The sequence below is a fragment of the Rhopalosiphum padi genome, chromosome 2, assembly GCF_020882245.1.
Source record: "Rhopalosiphum padi isolate XX-2018 chromosome 2, ASM2088224v1, whole genome shotgun sequence".
Classification (NCBI taxonomy): Eukaryota; Metazoa; Arthropoda; class Insecta; order Hemiptera; family Aphididae; genus Rhopalosiphum; species Rhopalosiphum padi.
The window spans coordinates 62440005-62464593 of record NC_083598.1 but is presented as its reverse complement, the minus strand read 5'-3'; the positions used below and the strand labels follow the sequence as shown (position 1 = coordinate 62464593).

Below are 24589 nucleotides of genomic sequence, written 5' to 3'. Positions count from 1 at the left end.
AGATTATAATAAAACAAATTCTACTACTTATGGACCTAAGTATTTTGTTTAAAATAATTGAAATCATATTTATTGAGTTTTCAACTAAAAGTTATTACATAATAGGTACCTATTTTGTTTATAATCAGTAAATCAGTTTTATATTCATAAAGAAACGTGATTAAGATGTATGGATAGGACAGGTATTCATTAATAAAATATAAATTATTACGTAACAGTTGCACGTTCTTTAAAATAAAATATGTTATAATATAGTTCTAGTAAAAACAATATATCGTTGCATATTCGAATTTTCAGACTTTAATCTCTTAATTACATATTTTATAAATTTAAATTTAAATCTACTTATTTTTATTTTTAATTGATGTAATATCTATTATAAACGTTATAATAAACGTTTAATTAATTTTCACACGTTCCATAAAATGGCTTAACGAACCTCTACCAATGTTATTATTATGTTCACAATTAATTTACATTAATATGTACAAAAAGTTTTAAATATGATAAAAACTTACCACCATCCCTTTTGATCCTTTCTAGATTTTTATCTTTTTCATTGAGCAATATATCACCTGAAACGTAAATACATAGAATATTAATTCATGATTATTATATACTGATATTTATGTACTTCACGAAAATGGCCAATGTGGTGTCTATATTGACATAAATTATAAATAACGTAAATTGTAAAAGTTATTAGCTATATGGTTTTGTTTTTATTTATCTAAAATATTTAGATAATAGGTAATAATATACTCGTAAATGCAATTATGCTTATGGTATTAATTTTCTATTTTAAATTTATTGGACGCTATGACAATTAATGAGTAGGTATATATTTTAATTTCATAGATGTCTTTAACATATGTACGGTGTAGGCTTATTATATTGGTGTATACTATAAGAATTAAGTGATTTTTGAAATATAATTATTTTGTTTATTCCAATTAATTTCTAATCAATCGATAAAATCACAATGATACTTATGGATTTATGGAAAAAATTTAAAAATTAGAAAACAAATGCAAGTAATCGTTTAAAATATATAACTTAATTGCAATATAAATATGCATGTATTATGTACCTATATTTTAAATTAAATTTGACTTATAATTTACGCTCCACGAGTATGGTTTAGATAAATACATTACGTTCAAATAAATGAATGATACAATAGAAAATCGCTTGTGACAGTATTACGTATTGAAGCATTATAATTATGATGTTACAGGAAATAAAAATAGGCTTCCGTGGTTTAATATAATAATAATTGTCTAAATCCGTTCGGATTGTTAAGTACTTATTGTTTTACAACAGTAAAGAGATACTTATATTTCATAATAGATTGTTTATTTATTTATTTTGGATAATATCGTGTATGCTGAGTTAAAATAATTGTTGTTTCTTTTTTTTTAAGTGTTGTTAAAACAACATAATACATAATAGTATTATTTTAAGTTTATGGTTAAAGGATAACAGTTAAAAAAGATAAATTTTTCCACACGCATGAGAGTGAAAGGATTATGGCTATTGGTAAGTAGGTACCTCGAGCGCAGATATAGAAAGGGGCTATGAAAAGTGCTGTATAGTTGAAAGTATTTTATGTCGAAACCACTTAATAGGTAGGTAGAAGTTGCCAAGATATGTATAATATAATGCATGTGTGTCCAATGCACGATATTGCACAGGGATTAATACGTATATGTTGGAGGATAATAATCCGGAGGTAAGATATCGATAGTTGAAAATAACGAAAATAAGTTTCGTGTGCCTAGGGGTATTTTATACAATAATTAACAAGTTATTGTTCTCTTTTTAATAGGAAAGGGTAAAGCATCTATGAACCTATTCGACAATGAATCCATATCGATATATTATGTTGGGCTCAACCTCTTCGACGAATATCAGAATATCAAATAAGACGATGGTCTAATCGAGACCTAAATCCAGACGATCGGTGGTGTAGGTAGATAATAACAAAGTGGTTTGTTGCGAAAAACATACGTTCTCTTTTTTTAATCTAATGATCATCGCATTATTTTTAATATTAATTTTAATGTTTGTTTCGTGGTTTCTATACACACAACTAAAATGGCCAAAATTTAGGAGAAAAATACGAATAGCAATTAAAAATAAATTGAGAAATACTTAACTCTGGTAACTTTGTATTAGGTATTTGAAATTGTTTGACATGTACACGTAGATGCCTTAGTTTTTTGATTAGAGTTACTAAATAATTTAATAATATATAGGTGCTATAAACTGTATAATATACCGATCATGATGTATTATTTTCTGTACACACCATTACGCCAACAATTAAATGTACATATACCTACTTATTAATAAGTAATAACGTTATATCGATAAAGCTGCTGGATTGAAATTATATGTTTAATATTTGTTTTACAATAATGCGTATATATTAGATTTAATACAATAAAAAAATAATATAAAAATATATATCGTAACTTATACATGGTTCATCTCATCTGTATTTAAATAGTTTCAATGTACGTCAGCGATAGTAGAAAAAAAACGATAATCGTTACGACTATAGGGAAATATTATTTTATATTACATCAATACAATTATATAGTTGGTGTACACTTTTGAAGTAAGAACTGTATTTATTTACGAAATCAGATTCGATCGGAGTGGCCAAAAATGGTCACCAATCTCATTAGGCGTTCAAATTATCCTTTATAGAACGGTATGTTTCAGTCGTCACGCACCGTCGGTGGCGGCAACGATTTCCGGGAATTGGGTCGAACGGCGATGTCGTAACGACAGAATCGAGTCATATTGAATTGAATTACCATAAAATAACATAATATCTGCCTATATATATTTGACTAAGAAAATTCGTAAGTGAATATACGAAATAATAACGATTGAAGCGAGAGAGCTGCAGTGAACTCGGCATAATTGGTAACTTTCCGAGGGGTTTGGCGCGCGTACGACCTGTAGCAGATGGAAACGCCGCTTCGGCATTATGTTTGCAGCCGTTAATTATGACGTTATAGAAATTACATTCTTCCGTTTAACGACCGTTTGTAAAATAATACACACACGCGCGTGCGCGTGCTTTGTGCCGCGAGCTTAAATATTAAAGCAATACTTATTACTTTGTTAATTCAGGTCGCATCTGGGTACGGCCGCGGTGGATCATAAATCGCGCACATTCCTCGAACGCCCCTCCCGCGAGCCGCAGTATCAGCGGTGCGGATAACCGGTCGGGTCATTCATAAAACTGACGACAATTCACGCACCACAAGTCTTTCTATCGACCGACGACGGACAGTATTATTATGATATTATTATGTTACGGAGACATTGTGTAATACAATCATAATATGATATACAGACGATTCGTAGTCAAATGTATATACGAACCACCGTCGGCTGCTGGTGAAACTATTTATAAGTCATGATAAAAACTCAAAACCGCCGACAACTATTACAATTTACGACGGCTACAACGATTGATAAGCCGGAGAATCATATTCCTATCGACGGCCGAGTGTAGATATCGAAATCAATTTTTAAATTGGAGGCGACGAACCGCACCATTCGACTATAACGCTTTTTTATTTGATTTTTGACTTTAGTTTCTACAAAAAAAAACGAAAGCACAATAATATTATATTTGTATACGACACGATTGCTACTCTGCAAGCAGAGATGAACGTTAAAGCCTTCAGGACATCACGCTTCTACCCCGTACGTGATGCGTATTAAGAAAATCACAAATCGAGATCGCCGCGGATTTTATATATACGTAATACGCACAGCGATGAAATACGATTTTCGCAAATCGCACGTGGTATGATATGATAAATATTTTCTCGGGATTTTCAATATCCGAACAACACGCTGTGTTGTTTCACGGTTTGTTGTTATTGCAGTCAGTCGACTAACAACTAATAATACATTGAACTTCGCCAGTGCAGTACCCCCGCGAAGTCGCGCGTGCTCGGGCTGCACGTCCCGACACCATCAACGGTGTTTTTTTTCACTCCCGAAACGAGAAAAAAAAACTATAATATAACACCGCCGAGTCGATTCGACCGTTCCGAATGACGCCGTTCGCGATGCAAACCGTATACGTTCTGCGTGTGTGGCCTCCAGTAATATTGTCTCGGGTCCGTAGTTATTTATTTTTGTTGTTCGGCGTTATAAATGATATATGTTTCGCTGCAGCCGCCGTCGCACATTGATCATCATTGCCGTCGGTTTATAATAATAATAATAATATGTGGGTTAGTGTGTGACTGCCGGCCAACCGACCGTCGTTGCAGCAGCGTACCTTTTTTAGCAGCGGCGAGTGTGCAATACACATACTTAGATACATTATAATAATATACGTGTCGGTATATACATATATAATATAATAATACACGTCGGTCGCGGCGGACGCGAAATCGTTATCGGCGACCGGTTCGTGTTACCGGCTCTTCGACCGCCACGTGATTATATTATTATTATTATTATTGTTATTATACGTCCATCATGCGTTCGTGTGCATAATAATATGCAGTGAAACAACGACAAAAACAATAATAGTAATAATAATATATTATACGCCGGTGTTACCACGTATTACCATATCCATATGGCCGCAATAATAAATAGCTGTGTAGTACGACGGTGTAATGGCGGCCACAGGTTGATTGTTGTGGCACGGTGGAGCTGGTTAGGATAGGCCAGGTTGAGTGTTCGACTGTGTGACTTACTGCGATCGAGAGTTCCGATCCCTGGTCGAACGGATACCGGAAAAAGCATCATCAAACAATACACAGAACACAGGTCTTTGAAATACAAGCAACACGACGACCTCGCAACAGACATCACACTCGTTCGTACGACGGCCTTAAGCGTTGCGAATTCAATCTGACAAGTGGTAATATCGAACACGCTCATTAGATTTGAGAGTCTTGATGACTAGTTGGTCGATATCCAAAGCTTAAATAGTTGTACTTCTTCTTTTATCGAACTTTCCGCATAATGTTGCAAATGCCACTTTTAGACAAATTCAAATTATTTTTTATTTTTATTTTTTTCTGAGATCTAGGGGAGGAGTGAATATACATAAAATTGCCAATCGTTTTTCGAATTTTATGATTTATTATTGTTTATAAATTTAAAAGTTAGACACCAATATAGTTTCTGCAACATTGTAGTATTGAAACTTCTTTGCTATCACACGAAGCTGTCAAAATTACGTCTTGTTCAACGCGTGATATACATTGACAAACACGATTACACTACTACAGTGCGCTTGTCTTAACTTATCCTAACCAGATGCATGTATACATTACGTCGACTATATATTTACGATGAAAATCGGACACACGAAAAACCGACGTTTTTATGTTTATTTTATGTTATTTTGTCTTATCGTAGGTACGCGTATAGTCACGCGTTAGAAGTAGGTAGATACTTTACATGTCTTACAAACGGGTTCTTGTTGTTTTATTAAAAGTAAATGATACATAATGTCTTATGGATTGTGTATCCAATATCCATGTAGTGCATACAAGTATATTTTGGGTCAAATGTTTCAAAAAAATAAAAAATAAATGTTTAGCACGCGTGAATCAAAATGCAAAAATCTTATTTATTTTTTCACGAGCAGGAATAATCGTGACCTATGTTTATTCGCAAACCGCAAAATTATATTCATCTACATATACATGTGATTTGTTGAATATGAAACGTCCTATTTAGTACGTATGATATACTGTAATATAAGTGTATAACTATATTATTTTTTATTAGATATAAATTACCTACTGTGTTAATGATGAGATAATATTTATAATGTATGGTCTTTTGTTGACTGTTTGATATATTATCTATGACCCAAATAAATTTTATTTCTCGATTTAAAACAAAGATTAGATTGAGTAACGATAATCCGATTGCAACCAAAATGGCAAAATCAAACTACGTATACCAATCAAATTATTAAAATCATACTACAAACTATATTTGCTCTAAGTGTACTTATATACGTAATATAGTCTAATCAGTCACAATTGAATAATTCAAATGGGCCACATGTTTCAACGCCATCAACAGTAAAATAAATGGACGGGAAACTAACCAAGTCATTGCCTCCGAGTAACAGCAATAATATTGTTGCGAAAAAAAAGTGGCTGCTAAATTTACGGTGCTTTGTGCTACGGTGAAGATGAATTTATCAAAGGATGACATCTATATATGAATGACGGGTAGGCCATAAATGGCAGTAACTGCACTTACACGCATGCATATGTGAACCATTGGCGTTTTCTTTTATAAAAATGTTTCGCTTTTTGTAGTATGTTTTGAAATATTATGTTCGTACATCGTAGGTACAGAATTGCATTTATGTTCAAGCTAAAACGTGCGAGAAATTTATGCTAACTTTCCCGTATGTTTATTATCGTTTTTAAAACATAAAATATGTTACATAACCAACTGTGTTGTATTGTAAAATTCACAATTATCAATCCGTGTTTTTTTTTTTATAAATTTAATAATATTTATTTTTAATTAATATAATTCATTAATATTTGGATATCACGTTTAAAATAATTTTAAACTCAATTTTAGTTCTGTGCAATTCGTAATATTTTCAACATTTATATAAACGTTATATACATATTAATTGACTGTTAAAAAATAAGGATTTATTTTGTTAGATTAATAAATTGTTGTATAAGCCGTTATTTGCGGTAGTTTTAAGCTCGTTAAGACGTCTGATGAACTAGTTGAAATAACTCAAACTCAATAAATGAAAACTTTTTGCAGTTAGATTCGTAACAATATTTTAATACAACAGAACAATTATTTTAAAGTGATTTAAATTTTAGACGAGTCATATAATAATAACGTACTGTAATAACGCCGACAGATGAAATAAATGTAAAGAACTTCATCGCAAGTCCAATGTTGTGATAATAATATATTAATACTTACTGCAGTATTGCACATTATAGGTATGTGAGTTATACGTATATGGTTGGCACTGATTATATATTTTAAAACTGCATTTGTAACTATTTGTAAGTACAATATTTACTACGCGTCCAAATTAATCATGTTTGTATAATATTAGTAAGTAATTATATTTGTTTTTCCCTTCTCGTTTTTACACTGCGATTCCCTATTATACTGTAATAGTAGATTATTCCATAGAGTATTTTAATTTTTAAGTATAATATATCGCGACAAATAATCTATTCGTTAAAAATGTACAAATAAGGTACCTACCTACTACCTATTTAATTATTTCTTTATCGTCTTAAGAGGACCCCAGTCCATCGCTGTAATCCGTATCATATACATAATATGCATATATAATTTATGCACCGACGAGAACCACTGATCATGAAATTCTTTTTAAAAACTGTACCATTTTTAATAATCTGAAACGACTAGGTAGGTAGTCAAAATTCTTCGGAAATTCATCGCCATCATGTAATAATATGTATGTACATACACGCCACGCACATATTATAAAAGTTGTCGGTTCATATATGTAGATACATTCTCTTTACTCACACCCGCGTGTGCTACGAAATCCATTACGTGTTTGACTAATATTTTTAGAGAGATATTTGTTTTCGACCGCAAACGCCCCGCGGCGTCATTACATTGCTTATATGGATGATAGTATTATAACCGTTCGTGCGTCGTTTCATTTAACGCTTTTTCTTCCTACACAATAAGCTTCTTCGTCAAACCAATACAGTATACAGCAATAAAAGACATTTATATTTTATATAATACATAATATTATATTCTATGTGTTTTTGGACGTATACCTACCCGAATAGCTTCGACTTAATCATAAATCTAGCCAGTGTACCAGTGTACGTATTACATCATGATATTAAATATATTATAATGTATTAGGTTCCGTGTTTAGAAGTATACTATGTCTATATTGTGTCTTGGATTTTCTAGAAAAAATGTCGGTATATTTTACTTGAGTGAAATTTACAGTTGTATGTATAATATTAATTCGAATTTCGAGTTGTGCGTGTGAAGTTCGTTCTGTTCGTTCATCGCGAGTATTTGGCACTATAGCATCAGATGTCTTTGCAATAATTGAAATTATTCAGCTCTGAATTATTAAAATACAAATGTCCGCAATGTTATGTTGTTATGTTATACACGTGTTTTTAATAACTCATCATATTTTAATCGATTATTTTAGATCAATTATTGTACAATATTATATTGATCTGACTATTGAAATTTAAAATCTTTTTGTACAAACGTTTTTATTTTAATATTTTAAAGTTTGAATTTTATTCACTTAGGTAAAAATGTGATTTTTGTTAATTTTTTTGTTTTATTCCCAAATAAGAATAATAGCCGTCAAAAAACTTATAAAATAATTTAATGATTGTAATAACTAATAAATAATTATTGTGTATGAAATTTAAATCTTTATTTCGTATAGGTGAAATAAAAAGTTCAATTTTTGACGAAAAGTTGTCTATCCATATATAGATTATAGATACAGTATGTACTACTTACTAATAATTATAATTACCTACAAAAATATCCTTAAGTCACTGAAATTAGGTTTTAACTACCTATTTATATCATGAAGCATTTAAACAGGTATAGTGAGATAATTAATTTGTATTAAAATAGTTAAAAAAAATCGGCCATGTGTCATTCAGTATAGAGGTGTTGAGTGGGAGATTGATCTATGGGTTTTATCCCTTTACGTAGTTCCAATTATTTCGGTGCCTTTAGGTTATTAAGTATTAACGAATAATTTTATAATGTTGTATCTGCAGATGGCAACGGTTGACGTCGAATCGTTTTTTCTTCTTCTGCATTCAATAACTATTTAAAATTAAATAACCATATTAATAGTCCGAAGTTTTGTGACGTCAACACCAACGTGTTTTACTTTTCTTTTCGCCTTTCATTCGAATTAAATTTTTTTTTAAAACACGTGCCTTATCCAAGCCACTATTATAATACGCACACACATAGGTAGCGTCGGCTATTGACCACGAATTAACCCGTCGGCCGTCCGGTCACGTGTCACGATTAGATTACACGGTCGATTAAACCCACGGATTACAATAACTATATACATAAACCTATGCACTATAATACGTCTGCTCTGCCGGTAAGACGTGCAAAACATTGTTAGTTCACATGTCGCCCGGAGACGCATGCATATTATTTGGTACTTAAATATTTTTTTTTCTTCTCGTCTGCAATGATAATATAGACGGTAGGTATAATATATATTATATTGTGTTTTCGTCGAAACCTGATTAAACACTTTCTACTTAAATAAAATTGATATCAAAAATAAGTAAATACAAAAAACGAGTTGTTTCCCGACAGAATTGTAGATCTTCTACAATTTGTTTAAACACGTTATTTAAATCACATATTATATTTTTTTTCAATAAACGATATCATAATAATATTATTATATTGATGATGAATAAAAACAAATACATATTATGCTAACTGACTTTTAAACATTCGAAAGTAATGGGAAATATTTTATAGGACGTAAATTAGGTTTTTATTTAATGATTATTGTCTTCAATTAACTAAAAATTCTCTGACCTTCTCGGGACTCATGAGAACTATTAAAAGCGTGTGCACGAAAAGTGTGTACATCCATGGTATTTAGGTTAATTAGTTGTAATAACATATTTTGTTCAAAGTTAAAACCTATTTTTGAAACTAAACCGAATTGTTTATTTATCTAATTATTATATAGTATACACATGGAGTAGGTATTCACAATAGTATAATATATTATAAACATATTTCTTAAATAATCAATAATTCCATTTGTCGAATCTTTGTATATTCAACATGCAGAATTCATAAAAAATGTGTATTGCTTACAAAAACATCCACGTTGAGACATTTTACCCGAAAGGGGGAGCTGGGTAACTCCATAACATATAATATTATAAACCATAATCATACGACGTTTCATTTACATCATTTTTTCAAACATTGAATTACATTTTTTAGGTATTATTTTGTTGGTATTTAAATAATTTTAAAAATATACACAATATTAAGATTATACAATATATTTTATCGTTAATTTTTACAAAAAAACAAAAATAACTTTTTTTAATTCAAAAAGTAAAATATTGCATTTGTTTGGATTCCTTAAAATTAAAGTATCCTAATAATAAGTAAATAAGCCAAATGATACTATACAGTTTCAAGTTATTGGAAATCTGTCATTGTCTTAGCTGAAGTGCAAAATATTATAATAATATACCTATAACATTATTATGGTTGCAGGCTTATTATTAACAAAATGGTTTATGTCGTTTATAAAATGTTTGTTTAACATGATCAAAATTGTGGATATCTCCTTACACAAGCCCAGTAAGCACACGGAATGTTTTCATGAATATTCGCTATCTGCATCAAACGATTATTGTCCTGCAGTTTATATTACATAATTTGCAGTGTTTGAATATATCGTGCCAAATTGTATTATTATACAAAAATGTATCAGATTCGTGCGACTACTTAAAGTGCACCCGTAAAACCAAAACGGTGTTGATCATGTTACGGATATTTACATATTATTATTATATAGGTAGTAATATAATATGATGGCTGCAGTCGATATATTATATTACTTATGTCTATCACCAACAAATGGACAGGAAGAATTAAACCATTCGTAAATGTAATTATTAAATAATTTATGGCTTGTTACTAATTTAAAATACAAACATCGTAGTTAATAATTTTAAGTTCCAAGTAGTCCAAATTAATTAAAAATGTGAATTAAATTACGTTTATTAAATTATAAATGTGTTTAAAAAAACAATACATTTACGCAATAGCGTTTGTCAATATACATTGTTCAACCAAGATGCTCGTCATTAGATGGCACGAAATCATAATAACAGAATTAACGAAAATTAAGTTACTGTGCTTGGAAGTTTGTAGAAAATCGGTTCAAAGTCTATTTAACTTCGTTGTCTCAAGCGTATAAGTTCGAGGTGACGTACCTATTATGTCGTTTTTGTTAGATACACACGAATAATATTCACTGAATAATGAATATTACGACTTCAATATATTGTAAGAGTCTAGCTATTTATAGTCTATATTACGATGGAGATACTACGCTTATATAGGTTGGGGCAAGGAAATGGAAATTTAGAGTACCTAAACCGTTCCAAAGTTTAAACTTTCAGATTAGGAATAGGTTACCTACAACGATTCAATTAAATTTGATTTTTATCGGGTATTATTAATATATTTAATACATCTAAAATATAATCGAAATTATATTTATCAGCTATACTAGTTTAACTCGGTTTGTTGCAAAAAGGGTATACTATTTCTTGCGCTATCGATCATAATTAGTCGCGTGTCCATTCTATTCTACTGTGTATTGCCGTGGATCATGTAACAAATTTTCAGAGGCGATAATTGTTTTCCATCCGTTCACCGACAATCACGCTGCTACTACTCCACCTAACCTAAACGTCAATATTGAAAATAAAAATCCATTTGTTCAGACAGAACGAAAGAGTCACGACCGCAACCAATTAGTGAAGCTGTAGCTACCGCCCCTCAAATGTGATTTCCATCTGCATGTCGAGTCACTTCTCACCGATATATATTATGAATAAATAATTATTATAATTATTAAAGAATTGACGACATGGGAGTAAAAGTGAGGAACATTTTCCGCTGGGATGTTTGCGGTCTGTCCGCACAACACAGCCAGCGAGGAAAGCGCTCATCGTTCATCGACTGTTGCGTAATATTATTATTATTAAAATACGCCACGCCATTAATGGTCACGATCTTGTGACATAGATTTTGCATCAGTCGCGTATGAACTACGAATAGTATAGTTAATAATAAATTATTGATATAATCATGATTATAGCCTATAGGTATTGCACAACGGTGTTCTTAGCAAGATTTGTAAGTAAAAACCGGTATCTTTTTGGATAATTTAATAAAATATTACCTATATATTTACATACAGCTTATTTAATGCAGTCATTATTATTTTGATTTTATAATTGGAATTCTTAAAGGTTTTTAGTAAGCATAGACGAATTGAAACTGATAATCAAAATGACTTATACATATTATTGGCCATTTTTTACACAATGGTTTATATGCATTTACATAATATACATACTTAGTACATATGTTTATGTAAACTACTGTTTACCTGTATTATAATAATTACTATAGGCAGTAAAACTACGTTTTTTTTCAACAGTCTGTAGGGTCGAACGGCTTTTACATTATACCATTATGTCAGCTATAGTTCGTCTCATAATTCTTAGAACTTTGAAAAGTTTATAAATATTACTCCATCTGGTACTATGCCTGGTTCTCTATCATTCTGCGGAGTGTAGTTAACAGAATTTTAACTGATGAGAGCTTACTATAATAGATACTGTATCGTGGCAAACAATAAAAAAAAATGGAAATCTAAAAAAAAACCTTATAATACCTATAGCTATAGCTGTAACTTGTATTAATAATAATAATTTATAACGATTACTTCTTGGGAATATTTTGAGTTTTTGTAATACTTTAAGATAATAATAATAACGCGTAGATCCGAAATCGTCACTTTATAGGAAGTGCAGGTAGGTATAATACTATACATCACTTTTAAACGGCCGACCTGGATTTTACCCGATTCAAATTTGTTTTAATTAACGATGTGCGGAATCTATACATTAAAATATAATATTTATTACACTTTTTCAACGCCTCACATTTTTTCCTTCAAATTTTTGTAGCATGACGTGTCAGTGGAAAGGTTATAGGTAATTACGTGCTAAATGATTGTCTGCGAGATTAATGGCCAGTGAAAATGGTTTGAGCACTTTCACGGTCACGAGGTCAAGATTATATTTTGTATTTTAGGTGGGAAGATAGTTTTTAATAGCACTGTTCAAAAGTTTCCATTAAATACCATACGCGGCATAATACGCATATATATTATACTTGAAACGTTTTATTATTTGTGTCATAATAATTAGATCTTATGATAATTGCTATAATTAATCACAATTTATTATTACGTTTTGGTATCAGAGACCAGAGTTGGCGAGTGGTAAAAAACAAATGCTATATTATGCGTACAATTTAAAATTATTAATCAATTGTGTTTACCTCGCTATCGATTTCTAGTACAAAGAAAATATTGATATTATATAATTGATTTATTTACCTATATAAACGAGTTTGGTATTTTTATGCCGATCGAATTCGCTATGAATTGTAATACATAGCCTGTGATGTTTCAGTTCGTTTCAAAATTTGTAAATTAATCAAACGAAATTGTCAACAAAAAATTGTTTACCCCGTAAAATAACAAGTCTGATTTTTCATCAGTTATTAGATTTCAAAAAATTCTTAGTTCTAACTTCTAAATAGTTATTATATTATATAACTGTTGCAAATGTTTTATATTGCTGAAAGAAAAATGTAAGTAATACCTTTAATTTTTCAAAAATGTTAAATGATTTGTCAGCGTTTATAACAAATTCTGAAAATTTAAAACAATTTTTTAAAATAGGAGTCCAGTATGGCATACGCTATGTATTATAAAATAATCATATCTTAAATAGGTAATAAAAAAATATTGTGAAAATGTATATGAATATTCTGCAAGGCATTATAATGTTTCCTGTGAGGCAAGTTATTTTTAACAAAAAACGAGATGATACCAACACCCATGAACAACTAATAATCATTAGAATTATTCAACATTTTTTCTCATTGAATTTTTTTTTTAATGATTTAATTTATAACAGTAGGAAATCGAGATCGAATTAAAATGTATTATTATTAGTGTGCGTTGAAATTAAAAACAAAGATGTTTTTCTTATTATCAAACAATATCACCACGTACGCCATTCGTCCGTCGGGAAATGTCAGCAATTCTTCTTTACAATATGTTTTATTATTTTTTGCTATACAGACACACTGGACTATTATTATTATCATGCGAACGGACATATACAGACGGGCCATAAACGATTTAGCACACACTACTATATTATATTTATATATCATACCCGTCGGATACGGAACGGGCACGCGCGCGAACCCGTATTAATAATTAAATGTATTACTCGTCTCTCTCGTCTGTGACCGCGATTTATTTTCCGGTAGGTTCTTGGGGTTACGTCGGGGGAAGGGGGACGAGCATAATATAACCGCGTGTTGGAATCCAACTGGTTGCACATTGTGTGCCACCGTCGTATATAATAATAAATAATAATAATAATAATAATGTATACGAATTGAAAACGATAATAATTACAAATTTATAACAATATTATGTGCATTCGTCTATAATAATATGCATGGACGCTTTTATCGGTGGTCTTGTGTGGATTTAGGTAGGTACATACCTACCTATTGTTACTGTTTTCATATTTCATCTGATAAAAATAATAATATATTTGTATATATATATATGTGATTACAATTTACAACCTTACAACAATATTCCGATATGTGATGCTGAGTTTTATTTTAGAAGTGTATATGGAAATCAAATCCGTACATTCATGATAAGACGAAGTTGGATTCACGAGAAATCAGTTAAGAGTTACGATGTTATTTAAAAAGGATGTTTCCTCACTCAATTGATTCATTGATATTACTGAGAAATAAAAGAATAATATCTATAAAATCTTAAGTTACGACTTACGACTAAGCATACATTATGATCGTTGAATTTGCAATTTAAAAAGAATTGCTACACACTAAATCTATTGGACTTTTTAACTTTTCAAAGCTGATCTTTCCATAAAAAATATGAATTATTATAAAATCAATCACTGATCGATTGTTCCACATAAAATTGAAAATATACATGAAAAATGACGGAAGAACATCTTTATGCATTTCTTCCGAGGAAAACATTTCAATAGCTATATATATGTTTCTATTTTCAAAAAAAAATGCGTGTAGAGTGTACACATGGTGTATATATTTTATTATATCCGATTATCAATAGCCCGAGTATATTCGCAGAACTTATGGTACATATGATGTACTTACAACAATTGTACAAGTCAATATTTGTGCATAATAAATAGGTCTGAAAGGGTTTGTTCGGATTTTATATTGGATATACAAATCATTATATTATTGTGAACATTATAGTCATATATATATATATATATATATATATATATATATATATATATATATAATATGTAAGTTCACGTATTATGAATAAACATTATATAGATACGTTGTCAGTGAACTTAAATTTAACAGTATTACTCAATAACACCATATTATGTAGATATGAGTGCTTTGTAATTTGCAAATGCCAACGGAACTTTCTATAAACCACTATGGTATTTTAAGGACATTCACTTTGAAGCTTATCAGCACAGTATGTCGAAAACAAACACACGTGGAATTACTATTTAAATAACCAATGCGTTCATGGAATGTAAGTATACAGATAGCACATAGATAGGTACTAGCTCCATTTCAACAGCATGTACATTTGTGATTTTTTGAATTTTTATATATACATTATTTTGCGGATAATTTGCGTGATTTTGCGGACTAGTTTTCAATTTTTGCGGACAAATAGTTTTTTAGCAAATCAAAAAAAACGGTTGACATGCTGGTGAAATGTTGCAAAAATTAAAAAAATTCGATTACTTCACTTTTTAATATATCATCATTTTGCGGATAATTCGCGTGATTTTGCGGACTAGTTTTCAAATTTTGCGGACAAATAGTTTTTTAGCAAATCAAAAAAAACCTTGCAAAAATTTAAAAAATCACTTACTTTATTTTTTAGTATACCATCATTTTGCGGATAATTTGCGTGATTTTGCGGACTAGTTTTCAAATTTTGCGGACAAATAGTTTTTTAGCGAATTAAAAAAAACTTTGCAAAAATTTAAAAAACCACTTACTGTATTTTTTAATATACCATGATTTTGCGGATAATTTGCGTGATTTTGCGGACTAGTTTTCAATTTTTGCAGTCAAATAGTTTTTTAGCAAATCAAAAAAAACGGTTGACATGCTGGTGAAATGTTGCAAAAATTAAAAAAAACCACTTACTTTATTTTTTAGTATACCATCATTTTGCGGATAATTTGCGTGATTTTGCGGACTAGTTTTCAAATTTTGCGGACAAATAGTTTTTTAGCGAATTAAAAAAAACTTTGCAAAAATTTAAAAAACCACTTACTGTATTTTTTAATACACCATAATTTTGCGGATAATTTGCGTGATTTTGCGGACAAGTTTTCAAATTTTGCGGACAAATAGTTTTTTAGCAAATCAAAAAAAACCTTGCAAAAATTTAAAAAATCACTTACTTTATTTTTTAGTATACCATCATTTTGCGGATAATTTGCGTAAATATTGTACTAGTTTTCAAATTTTGCGGACAAATACTTTTTTTGCAAATCAAAAAAAACTTTGCAAAAATTTAAAAAACCACTTACTGTATTTTTTAATACACTAATGGTATTATACAAATATTTAAGTCAAAAGAGAACTCTGTTAAATTTGTACCATGAATTGCAGGTGTCCAATTTTATTTTATGTTTGAATAAATTGTATCATTTTGAATATTAAATACTTAACAAATTATAATATCATTATTGTATACCTAGATACGCCATTTAAAATCATATTAAAATTTAATTAAAATTAATATTATAAGAAAATCATTTTAACCAAAATGTTAAAATAAGTAGAATCGTGTTCTTAATTCTAATTTTAAAAATATTAAGCTTTTACAAAAAAAAGCATTTAAATCACATAAAATATTATAGTAAAAAAAATATTAACAACAGATAATATATATAGTTTAATAAGTTAGATACCCACGATAGTTCAAGTGGTCACTAATTTTATAGTTAAGTAGGTACTAATGGAGAGTTTAAAACAAAATATGTAATAACATGTCAGAAAAATTTAAATAGTTTGCAAAATTGCAACATTTTCAAAATTTTTTTTTGATTTCAATTGATTATAAAAAAAATAAAAGGTTAAAAAAATAATTTAAAACAAGTACAAATATTTACGCAAATTATCCGCAAAATGATGGTATACTAAAAAATAAAGTAAGTGATTTTTTAAATTTTTGCAAAGTTTTTTTTAATTTGCTAAAAAACTATTTGTCCGCAAAATTTGAAACCTAGTCCGCAAAATCACGCAAATTATCCGCAAAATTATGGTGTATTAAAAAATACAGTAAGTGGTTTTTTAAATTTTTGCAAAGTTTTTTTTAATTCGCTAAAAAACTATTTGTCCGCAAAATTTGAAAACTAGTCCGCAAAATCACGCAAATTATCCGCAAAATGATGGTATACTAAAAAATAAAGTAAGTGGTTTTTTTTTAATTTTTGCAACATTTCACCAGCATGTCAACCGTTTTTTTTTGATTTGCTAAAAAACTATTTGACTGCAAAAATTGAAAACTAGTCCGCAAAATCACGCAAATTATCCGCAAAATCATGGTATATTAAAAAATACAGTAAGTGGTTTTTTAAATTTTTGCAAAGTTTTTTTTAATTCGCTAAAAAACTATTTGTCCGCAAAATTTGAAAACTAGTCCGCAAAATCACGCAATACAAATCATTATATTATTGTGAACATTATAGTCATATATATATATATATATATATATATATATATATATATATATATAATATGTAAGTTCACGTATTATGAATAAACATTATATAGATACGTTGTCAGTGAACTTAAATTTAACAGTATTACTCAATAACACCATATTATGTAGATATGAGTGCTTTGTAATTTGCAAATGCCAACGGAACTTTCTATAAACCACTATGGTATTTTAAGGACATTCACTTTGAAGCTTATCAGCACAGTATGTCGAAAACAAACACACGTGGAATTACTATTTAAATAACCAATGCGTTCATGGAATGTAAGTATACAGATAGCACATAGATAGGTACTGACATTTTATTAGGTGCCTATACATACCTACATGGCTACATATATATTACATTTATATTAATATATATATACATAGAGAGAGATGATATTGTACGTTACATAAAATATAATATTATGTTTATTAATAATTCTACGACTCAGTCGAAAATATTTTATAGGTATGTCATAATGAAATAGTTCACATGAATCTAATCCCCATACGCTTAGAGGTCAATTTTAAATAAAATTAATTAATTTTTTTTTAATTATATTAACTACTTTCTACAGTCGATTTATATGAAAATAAAGTGCACATTATGCACAATAGTCGTATTCATACTAAATTTAATAACACATACATATAATACGATGCATTGTTACCTGTATAGTGGTCCGTAATTTTTAAGTGTATTTACTACAAAGCACACATTTATTGTTTCTAAAGTAATTAGTTCTAGAACCAAAGCTAGATACGCTATAACAACAAGAATAATGCAGAATTATTAAAATTGCTTGTGTACTTACACGATTTAAAATTATTACACGGCAATAACATATAGAATACGTTGACCTTTCTTAGTATACTAATTCACAGTCTTTTACACAAATAAACCGCTTTCCAAGTCATAAAATACTTAATTTGGTTTACAGTATCAGTTAAGGTCAGTGATAGTACTCGTCATAGTGTGTAGGTAGGTACCTACATAATATTTTACGAAAACGTTTTGAATAACGATAACAGCATAATAACTTTATGGTGTAAGACAATATATAAATTTAAAATATTCCATTTTGACAATTGAGCCGTTTAACTGCAAAGTACTGGATCAGAAGTAGTGGGTATGCAAGAGAACGTAAACAAACAAAAATATTATATTACTGGCGCGTAAAGTAATTATCTTTAGCCACGTATCGAACATCGTATTACAAGTAAAAAGGATAATGTAAAGTATTGGCGCCTAAGTAAGTACATAGTAGGTATATATGGTATATCAATGTCATTATCATAGAATTTGCACCCTTTAAAGGGTTAAAAGTATATGGTAAGGTCTTAAGTAATTTAATCATCTAAAATATTCAAATATCTCATGTTGTATTGATTATTATAATGAGACATTGGAGTAATTCAGCTATTGAATTTATTGTTTTTTTTTCAGTTAAAACGTACGTAAAATGTTTACAGTTAATATTTTAAGCTTACATTATATAGGACCAAGATATATATGACCTACTTACATTCGATTTATCCTATCTAAATCCATTAAAATATATTTTCTGAAATAATTACCGAACATTATTAATTTATATAATGAAATTTATTCGTAAATGAGTAAGTTTCGCTCAGAACAGGTATGATTGATCGCTTTAAAATGGAGGGCATATCACCTATTTAAATACCACCCACCATAATATCATACTTCGTGTGCGACATACTCCTAGTGAATAGAATATAACCATGTATGGTAGATTTTTTTCTTAAACATTAAATTGAATAAGAAATGCTGGGCCTATATTATTATATTACTTCATTACAAACGTACAACGATAACATATAATTATTATGATAGGATATCAAATTTGTTTATTTTCGTAGCCGCGTAGATATTCAAAATATCTAATTAGAAGTTTTAAAATAAATTATTTATTAAGATAATAGATCAATCTGTTAATTATGTTATTATGTATAGTAAGTTGCATTTTTTATAATAATTGTTCCTTGTCACTTTAGACATTTTGATTTATCACACGTGTATTTCGTAATTTTAATTACTTTGATCGACTAATATATATATAAATATATACCATTGAAAGGTAAGGACCTGTTCGCGTTTATTAAATATTTACTGAAATTTAAAGTAATTAAAAAAATTAACATATTTATATATGTTTTAGTTTGTAAATTATAAACCCTTTTCAAGCAACAATCATTAAACTGAAAAGTTTTATTTTCTAACACACAAACACAATTGTCTAAAAGTTGCAAACTAACTATTGAGACTTCTAAACTTATATTAGTTATATTATCTGACAAAAACATCATTATTTCTATCATAGTCGTGTTATACATAGTTCAAAAGACCATATTTTGCCAATAAAATTGGCCTTAGGAAATAGGTGCTCAAAAAGGGAAATATATTTTACAACTGATTTCGGATTAATCAACTTAATGTTGGGAAACCGTTGATTAAATTTCGGGTTAAAAGTGTTTTTGTTATTCGATATAATTTTATAGATGCCGCATTAATTTTTTTATATTGATAGTCAGGAACATATTTTGGTCATAAAAATAATGTGATGATGTATAATACAAAGAAAAATAACGAAAGTTGTAAATATTTGATGAGTTAGAATATAGAAAAATAGAACTTTATAATAATGAAGCTATATGTAAATTACAGCAGATTTTTGTAGGTACGTGCTATGATTGCTTTGATGAGCGTACAATTATAGAACCATAATAATCATATTAATATTATGTCAAGTGAGTAATCAAATGAATATGTCCGATTTGAAATCACTATATTGAAATGGTCATTAGTAAGTACAATGTACATGGTAAAATTATTAACATATTTGTACAAAAATGCCAACCACTAGCTGCAATGCGTATGAAGTGACATGGCGATATAGAATTAATTAAAAATAAGTTTGATAAATCAATGTCAATTAAATAATATCAAATTTTAATATCGTATAACTAATAACGATTTAAGGCTTAAACTGTTGGATTATATTTTTTAAACAATGGGGTAGCAGAAAAGAAAACCATGACAACGAAAATTGTGACGAATTGACCACAACTTGCATAGGTATACACTATACCTATATTGAGTTATATGGGCATTTGAATAAATATATCGTAGATGATAATGTATGATGTTGTATACAAAATGTATTCAAATTAAGGAAAGCTAAAAATACTTTTCCTTCGTTAAAATTATTATTTTAATCGATAGATACACTGCAGAATTTTTTTAGTGATATATACAAGTATAAAACGTTTAATTAAATTAATCTAAAGAAGTACCTAATTAAGTAATAAATAATAAGAGGTTTTTTCGTGTTCATTAATTTTTTTTATCACTATCTATACCTCTATACTTGTATACTCGCCTGTAATTTATTAAGATACTTTAATTTTAGAAATACATTATCAACTATAAATTAATATCCTTAATATATATATAAAATATAAATAATATAAATATACATATTGGTGTCTGTGTACTGGGTATAAGTATGTACTTTTGGTCTACATTAAAAAATAATTAAGTTATTATTATGTGTGTAAAAAGTTGTTTGAACCACGTATAGAAACAATTTGAGAAAACTTGATATTGTAGCACAAGTAAATATAAATGAGCGCGCGTAATAACGAATACAAACAATATTCGATAATCTATTATCCGGACTTTGTTTAAGAACTTTCTACAGGTAGTTAATAATCGACGATGTCTCGTTGGAATTTGTCGGAAATTGTTTATTTATGATATTTCGCTTCGAAGAACTAGTTGTCCCGTTATCACGGTTACGAGACCACTTCGGAGGTAACCTTTACAGAATATAGATACATCTATATAGGTACTATTTTTTTTTTCCAGTTTTGACCGCACCACTGCAGTTAAAGGAAGATGCTGTTAACGGTAAGAGAGGTTAAGGGCAGGAGACGACGAAACACAGGCAGTAGGTACTACTAGTACAACCGTGTGTGACACGCAAACAGCCTGCAACCGGTTACCTCATTATTAGTTTTAAGTTGTCAACTGGTTTATGGTACATATAATACGTACCTACGGGTATTTTTATTTTCAATACATTTTTCCCGCTGCTTCTCCGTATTATATTATTTGATCTGACCGCGTCGATCGCTTGCAAGTATATAATATAAATAATAACATATAACCGTATTATAATCTTAGGCACCTGTCAGTTTCACTACGGCGACCAGTCTCTTGCAACACCCACGCGGGACGAATGCATTTGAACCATGTTATTTGGATTGCGACAAGTAGTCGGCGAAGGGGAGAAGAATAATAATAAGAATATTTCACGGACGACGAACGGCGTACAATTGAGATTAATCAAATGTCCAAACATTTGTTGTTCTCCAGCAAAAATATTATGTAGAAATGTACGTAAACATTGAACAAATCAAAATATTATTGTTTTCTTTGAATATCCGTCCAAAGTCAAATACATTTTTTATATTTTATTTAAACATTTTATGGGAAAATAATATGGCACAACAGCACTTTGTAATTTTAGAAGATATTTTCTCAACTTTGGCGTACTACTTATTAGGTAGGTACATACATATAAATAACTAAAAAATACCTATACCTATAAGGCTTTATAATTATAAGCAACCTGTGTAAAGGTTTTAATTAACTTTTTCTTGTAAACTAATTCCCTGACTGCAAAAAATATTTTTTTTTACTGTAAACAACTTAAAGTAAAACGCTTTTTAAGATTAACTCATTTAGAATTTTATGAATGATTATTCTGAAAGCAAAATCTCAAGACTGTGCATTTTTATGAACTTAATTTGCACAAAATAGAACTACAAAGGTCGAAGCTTAGGCTATTTACTATAACCGTAAATACTAAATAATATTACTTAAAAAATGTCATACCACAATGGTCGAGATGGATAACAATGCAAAATCAATGGAATATATATCTTACCTGAAACAAACAAGATTAAAAATTAATTAAATACATTATTTTGTTTTTTAAAACAAAAAATAAAGTTAATTGTAAAATAAAATTTCACTCTTATGCGACAACCGTTTTCAATAATTCACGATGCTGACATTGTATCACGTCGACAATACTATTATAATAATAAATATATAGGTATAAGCTATGTAGTTAAACTCGTATATATTCCTAAAATAACATATAAATGTTCATTAATAACAATCTTGTTATTTGAACTTATTTATAATACGAATATATGGATACACAGTAAACACATTTTTCAAACAAATTATTGAATAGTAGAAACTCAGACGATTTCCATCTTATTGTTTTGTGAAATCAAACAATCTCAGTATTATAGTCTCAGCAGATTAAGCGAATCGAAATCTAGTTAACCCGTGTGCAGATATTGACTCCATGACGACCATATACACATACCATACTATTATAGAAATACAGACGTCTATAGTCTATGTCTATACTATACACATAAATACATAATGGTAGGTAGGTATAACACAAATGTCACGTTTTTCGTGTGAATGCAATTATCTACTTGACGAGACAATGGTGTGTAAAAAGCGACCGTATACGTATATCATGTGTTGATAACAAGCGATGACAAATCGTTTTTGAAAGAAAAAATATAAATAATGTACACTGCAATTACATTTGTAATTATGCGAGAATGTACGAAAAAAAAATAATCAAAACAAATAATGCTCAGAACTAAAATAATGTAACGTCGGTGTAACAACTTTAATTTTCATCCAAAATTTTTAATTATAATGAGTAATGAGAGGGATGTAAAATAATTGAAAAGAAATAAACAGTCAGTAAATGTCTATTCCAATTTATACTATAGGTATCGATATAATATTTTGTAGTTTATCGAACAAATTTGCATATAATATGTTTACGTGTGACTATATAATTAACTGTTGAGTATCCAAAACATAAAATACTTTATAGTCGGTGTATTTAAACGATAGACCTACCTACTGAAATCATTTTTATCGCTATCATATTGATTTTCATATATTTTTGAAAAGTAGATTTTCGATCAAAAATAAAAAAATCGCTAAAAATAAGATTTGATTTAAAAAAAAAACTAATAATTATGCTACTACTGATATAGTGAATGTTATTCGCTGTTTAAATATCATTTGATGATTGCGACGCTGCTAGTAAAAATATATTCGTAAACGTTTAGCGGTAAAACGCGCGGGCAAAACTGAAATAGCGAATACTGCACATAGTGCCTACTATATACTATAATATATATATATATATAAATTATACCGCGATTTCTATACCGTTATTGTGCATGGTTCACAGATTTTTCCAATCTTTCTCTTTCTTTGCAATATATCTCACTCACTCGTACACTATAGACGCAGTATAATATTATATAGGTATATAGTCTCATAGACTGTACTTGTATATAGACACAAAAATATATAATTTGAACGTGTGCTTAATGGCCCTCTTTTCGACAGTCGAATGAACCGCAAGCACAACCTAGGAATATATTTAGTATGTAGGTACAATGTAATATTATATATAATACGCACGTAAATGTAAATATTTTGTTTGAGACGTTCTACCTACGAACCTATGCTATATTATTCTATGATGATAGTGTATAATATAATATATATATTTTTCTAGGATCTTAAGCAACACGAGCGAGAGTCGTCAATATTTTGTTATTGCTTTCAATAAAGATCGAAAAAATTGAATCAAAAGACTTAAAACGATTGAAGCGTAGTGTGTTGTCATCAGGCATACCAGGATAATAGAAGTATTTGAAGTTTTGACGCTCAAGGTAAAGCTTTCCCTATTACCACCCTCTCACACCCGTGAAAATATGTGTCACGGGCTTCTATTTTGAAAATGTTCATGTCTCTTGGAC

General features: G+C 29.3%; 1 protein-coding gene and 1 long non-coding RNA gene across 2 annotated transcripts in view; one reads left to right on the top strand and one right to left on the bottom strand.

Moving 5' to 3' along the window:
- Positions 1–24589, bottom strand: part of LOC132919404 (mucin-3B) — a 79834-nt gene that overhangs the window by 15993 nt on the left and 39252 nt on the right. The window contains exon 2 of the mRNA XM_060980988.1: positions 519–575. Coding sequence (XP_060836971.1) covers positions 519–575 — 57 coding nt within the window. The remainder of the gene's footprint in view (positions 1–518; positions 576–24589) is intronic.
- Positions 1–24589, top strand: part of LOC132919405 (uncharacterized) — a 41617-nt gene that overhangs the window by 14797 nt on the left and 2231 nt on the right. Inside the window, exons 2-4 of the long non-coding RNA XR_009660625.1 lie at positions 21576–21661; positions 21894–22105; positions 24346–24502. This is a non-coding gene — a long non-coding RNA (uncharacterized LOC132919405). The remainder of the gene's footprint in view (positions 1–21575; positions 21662–21893; positions 22106–24345; positions 24503–24589) is intronic.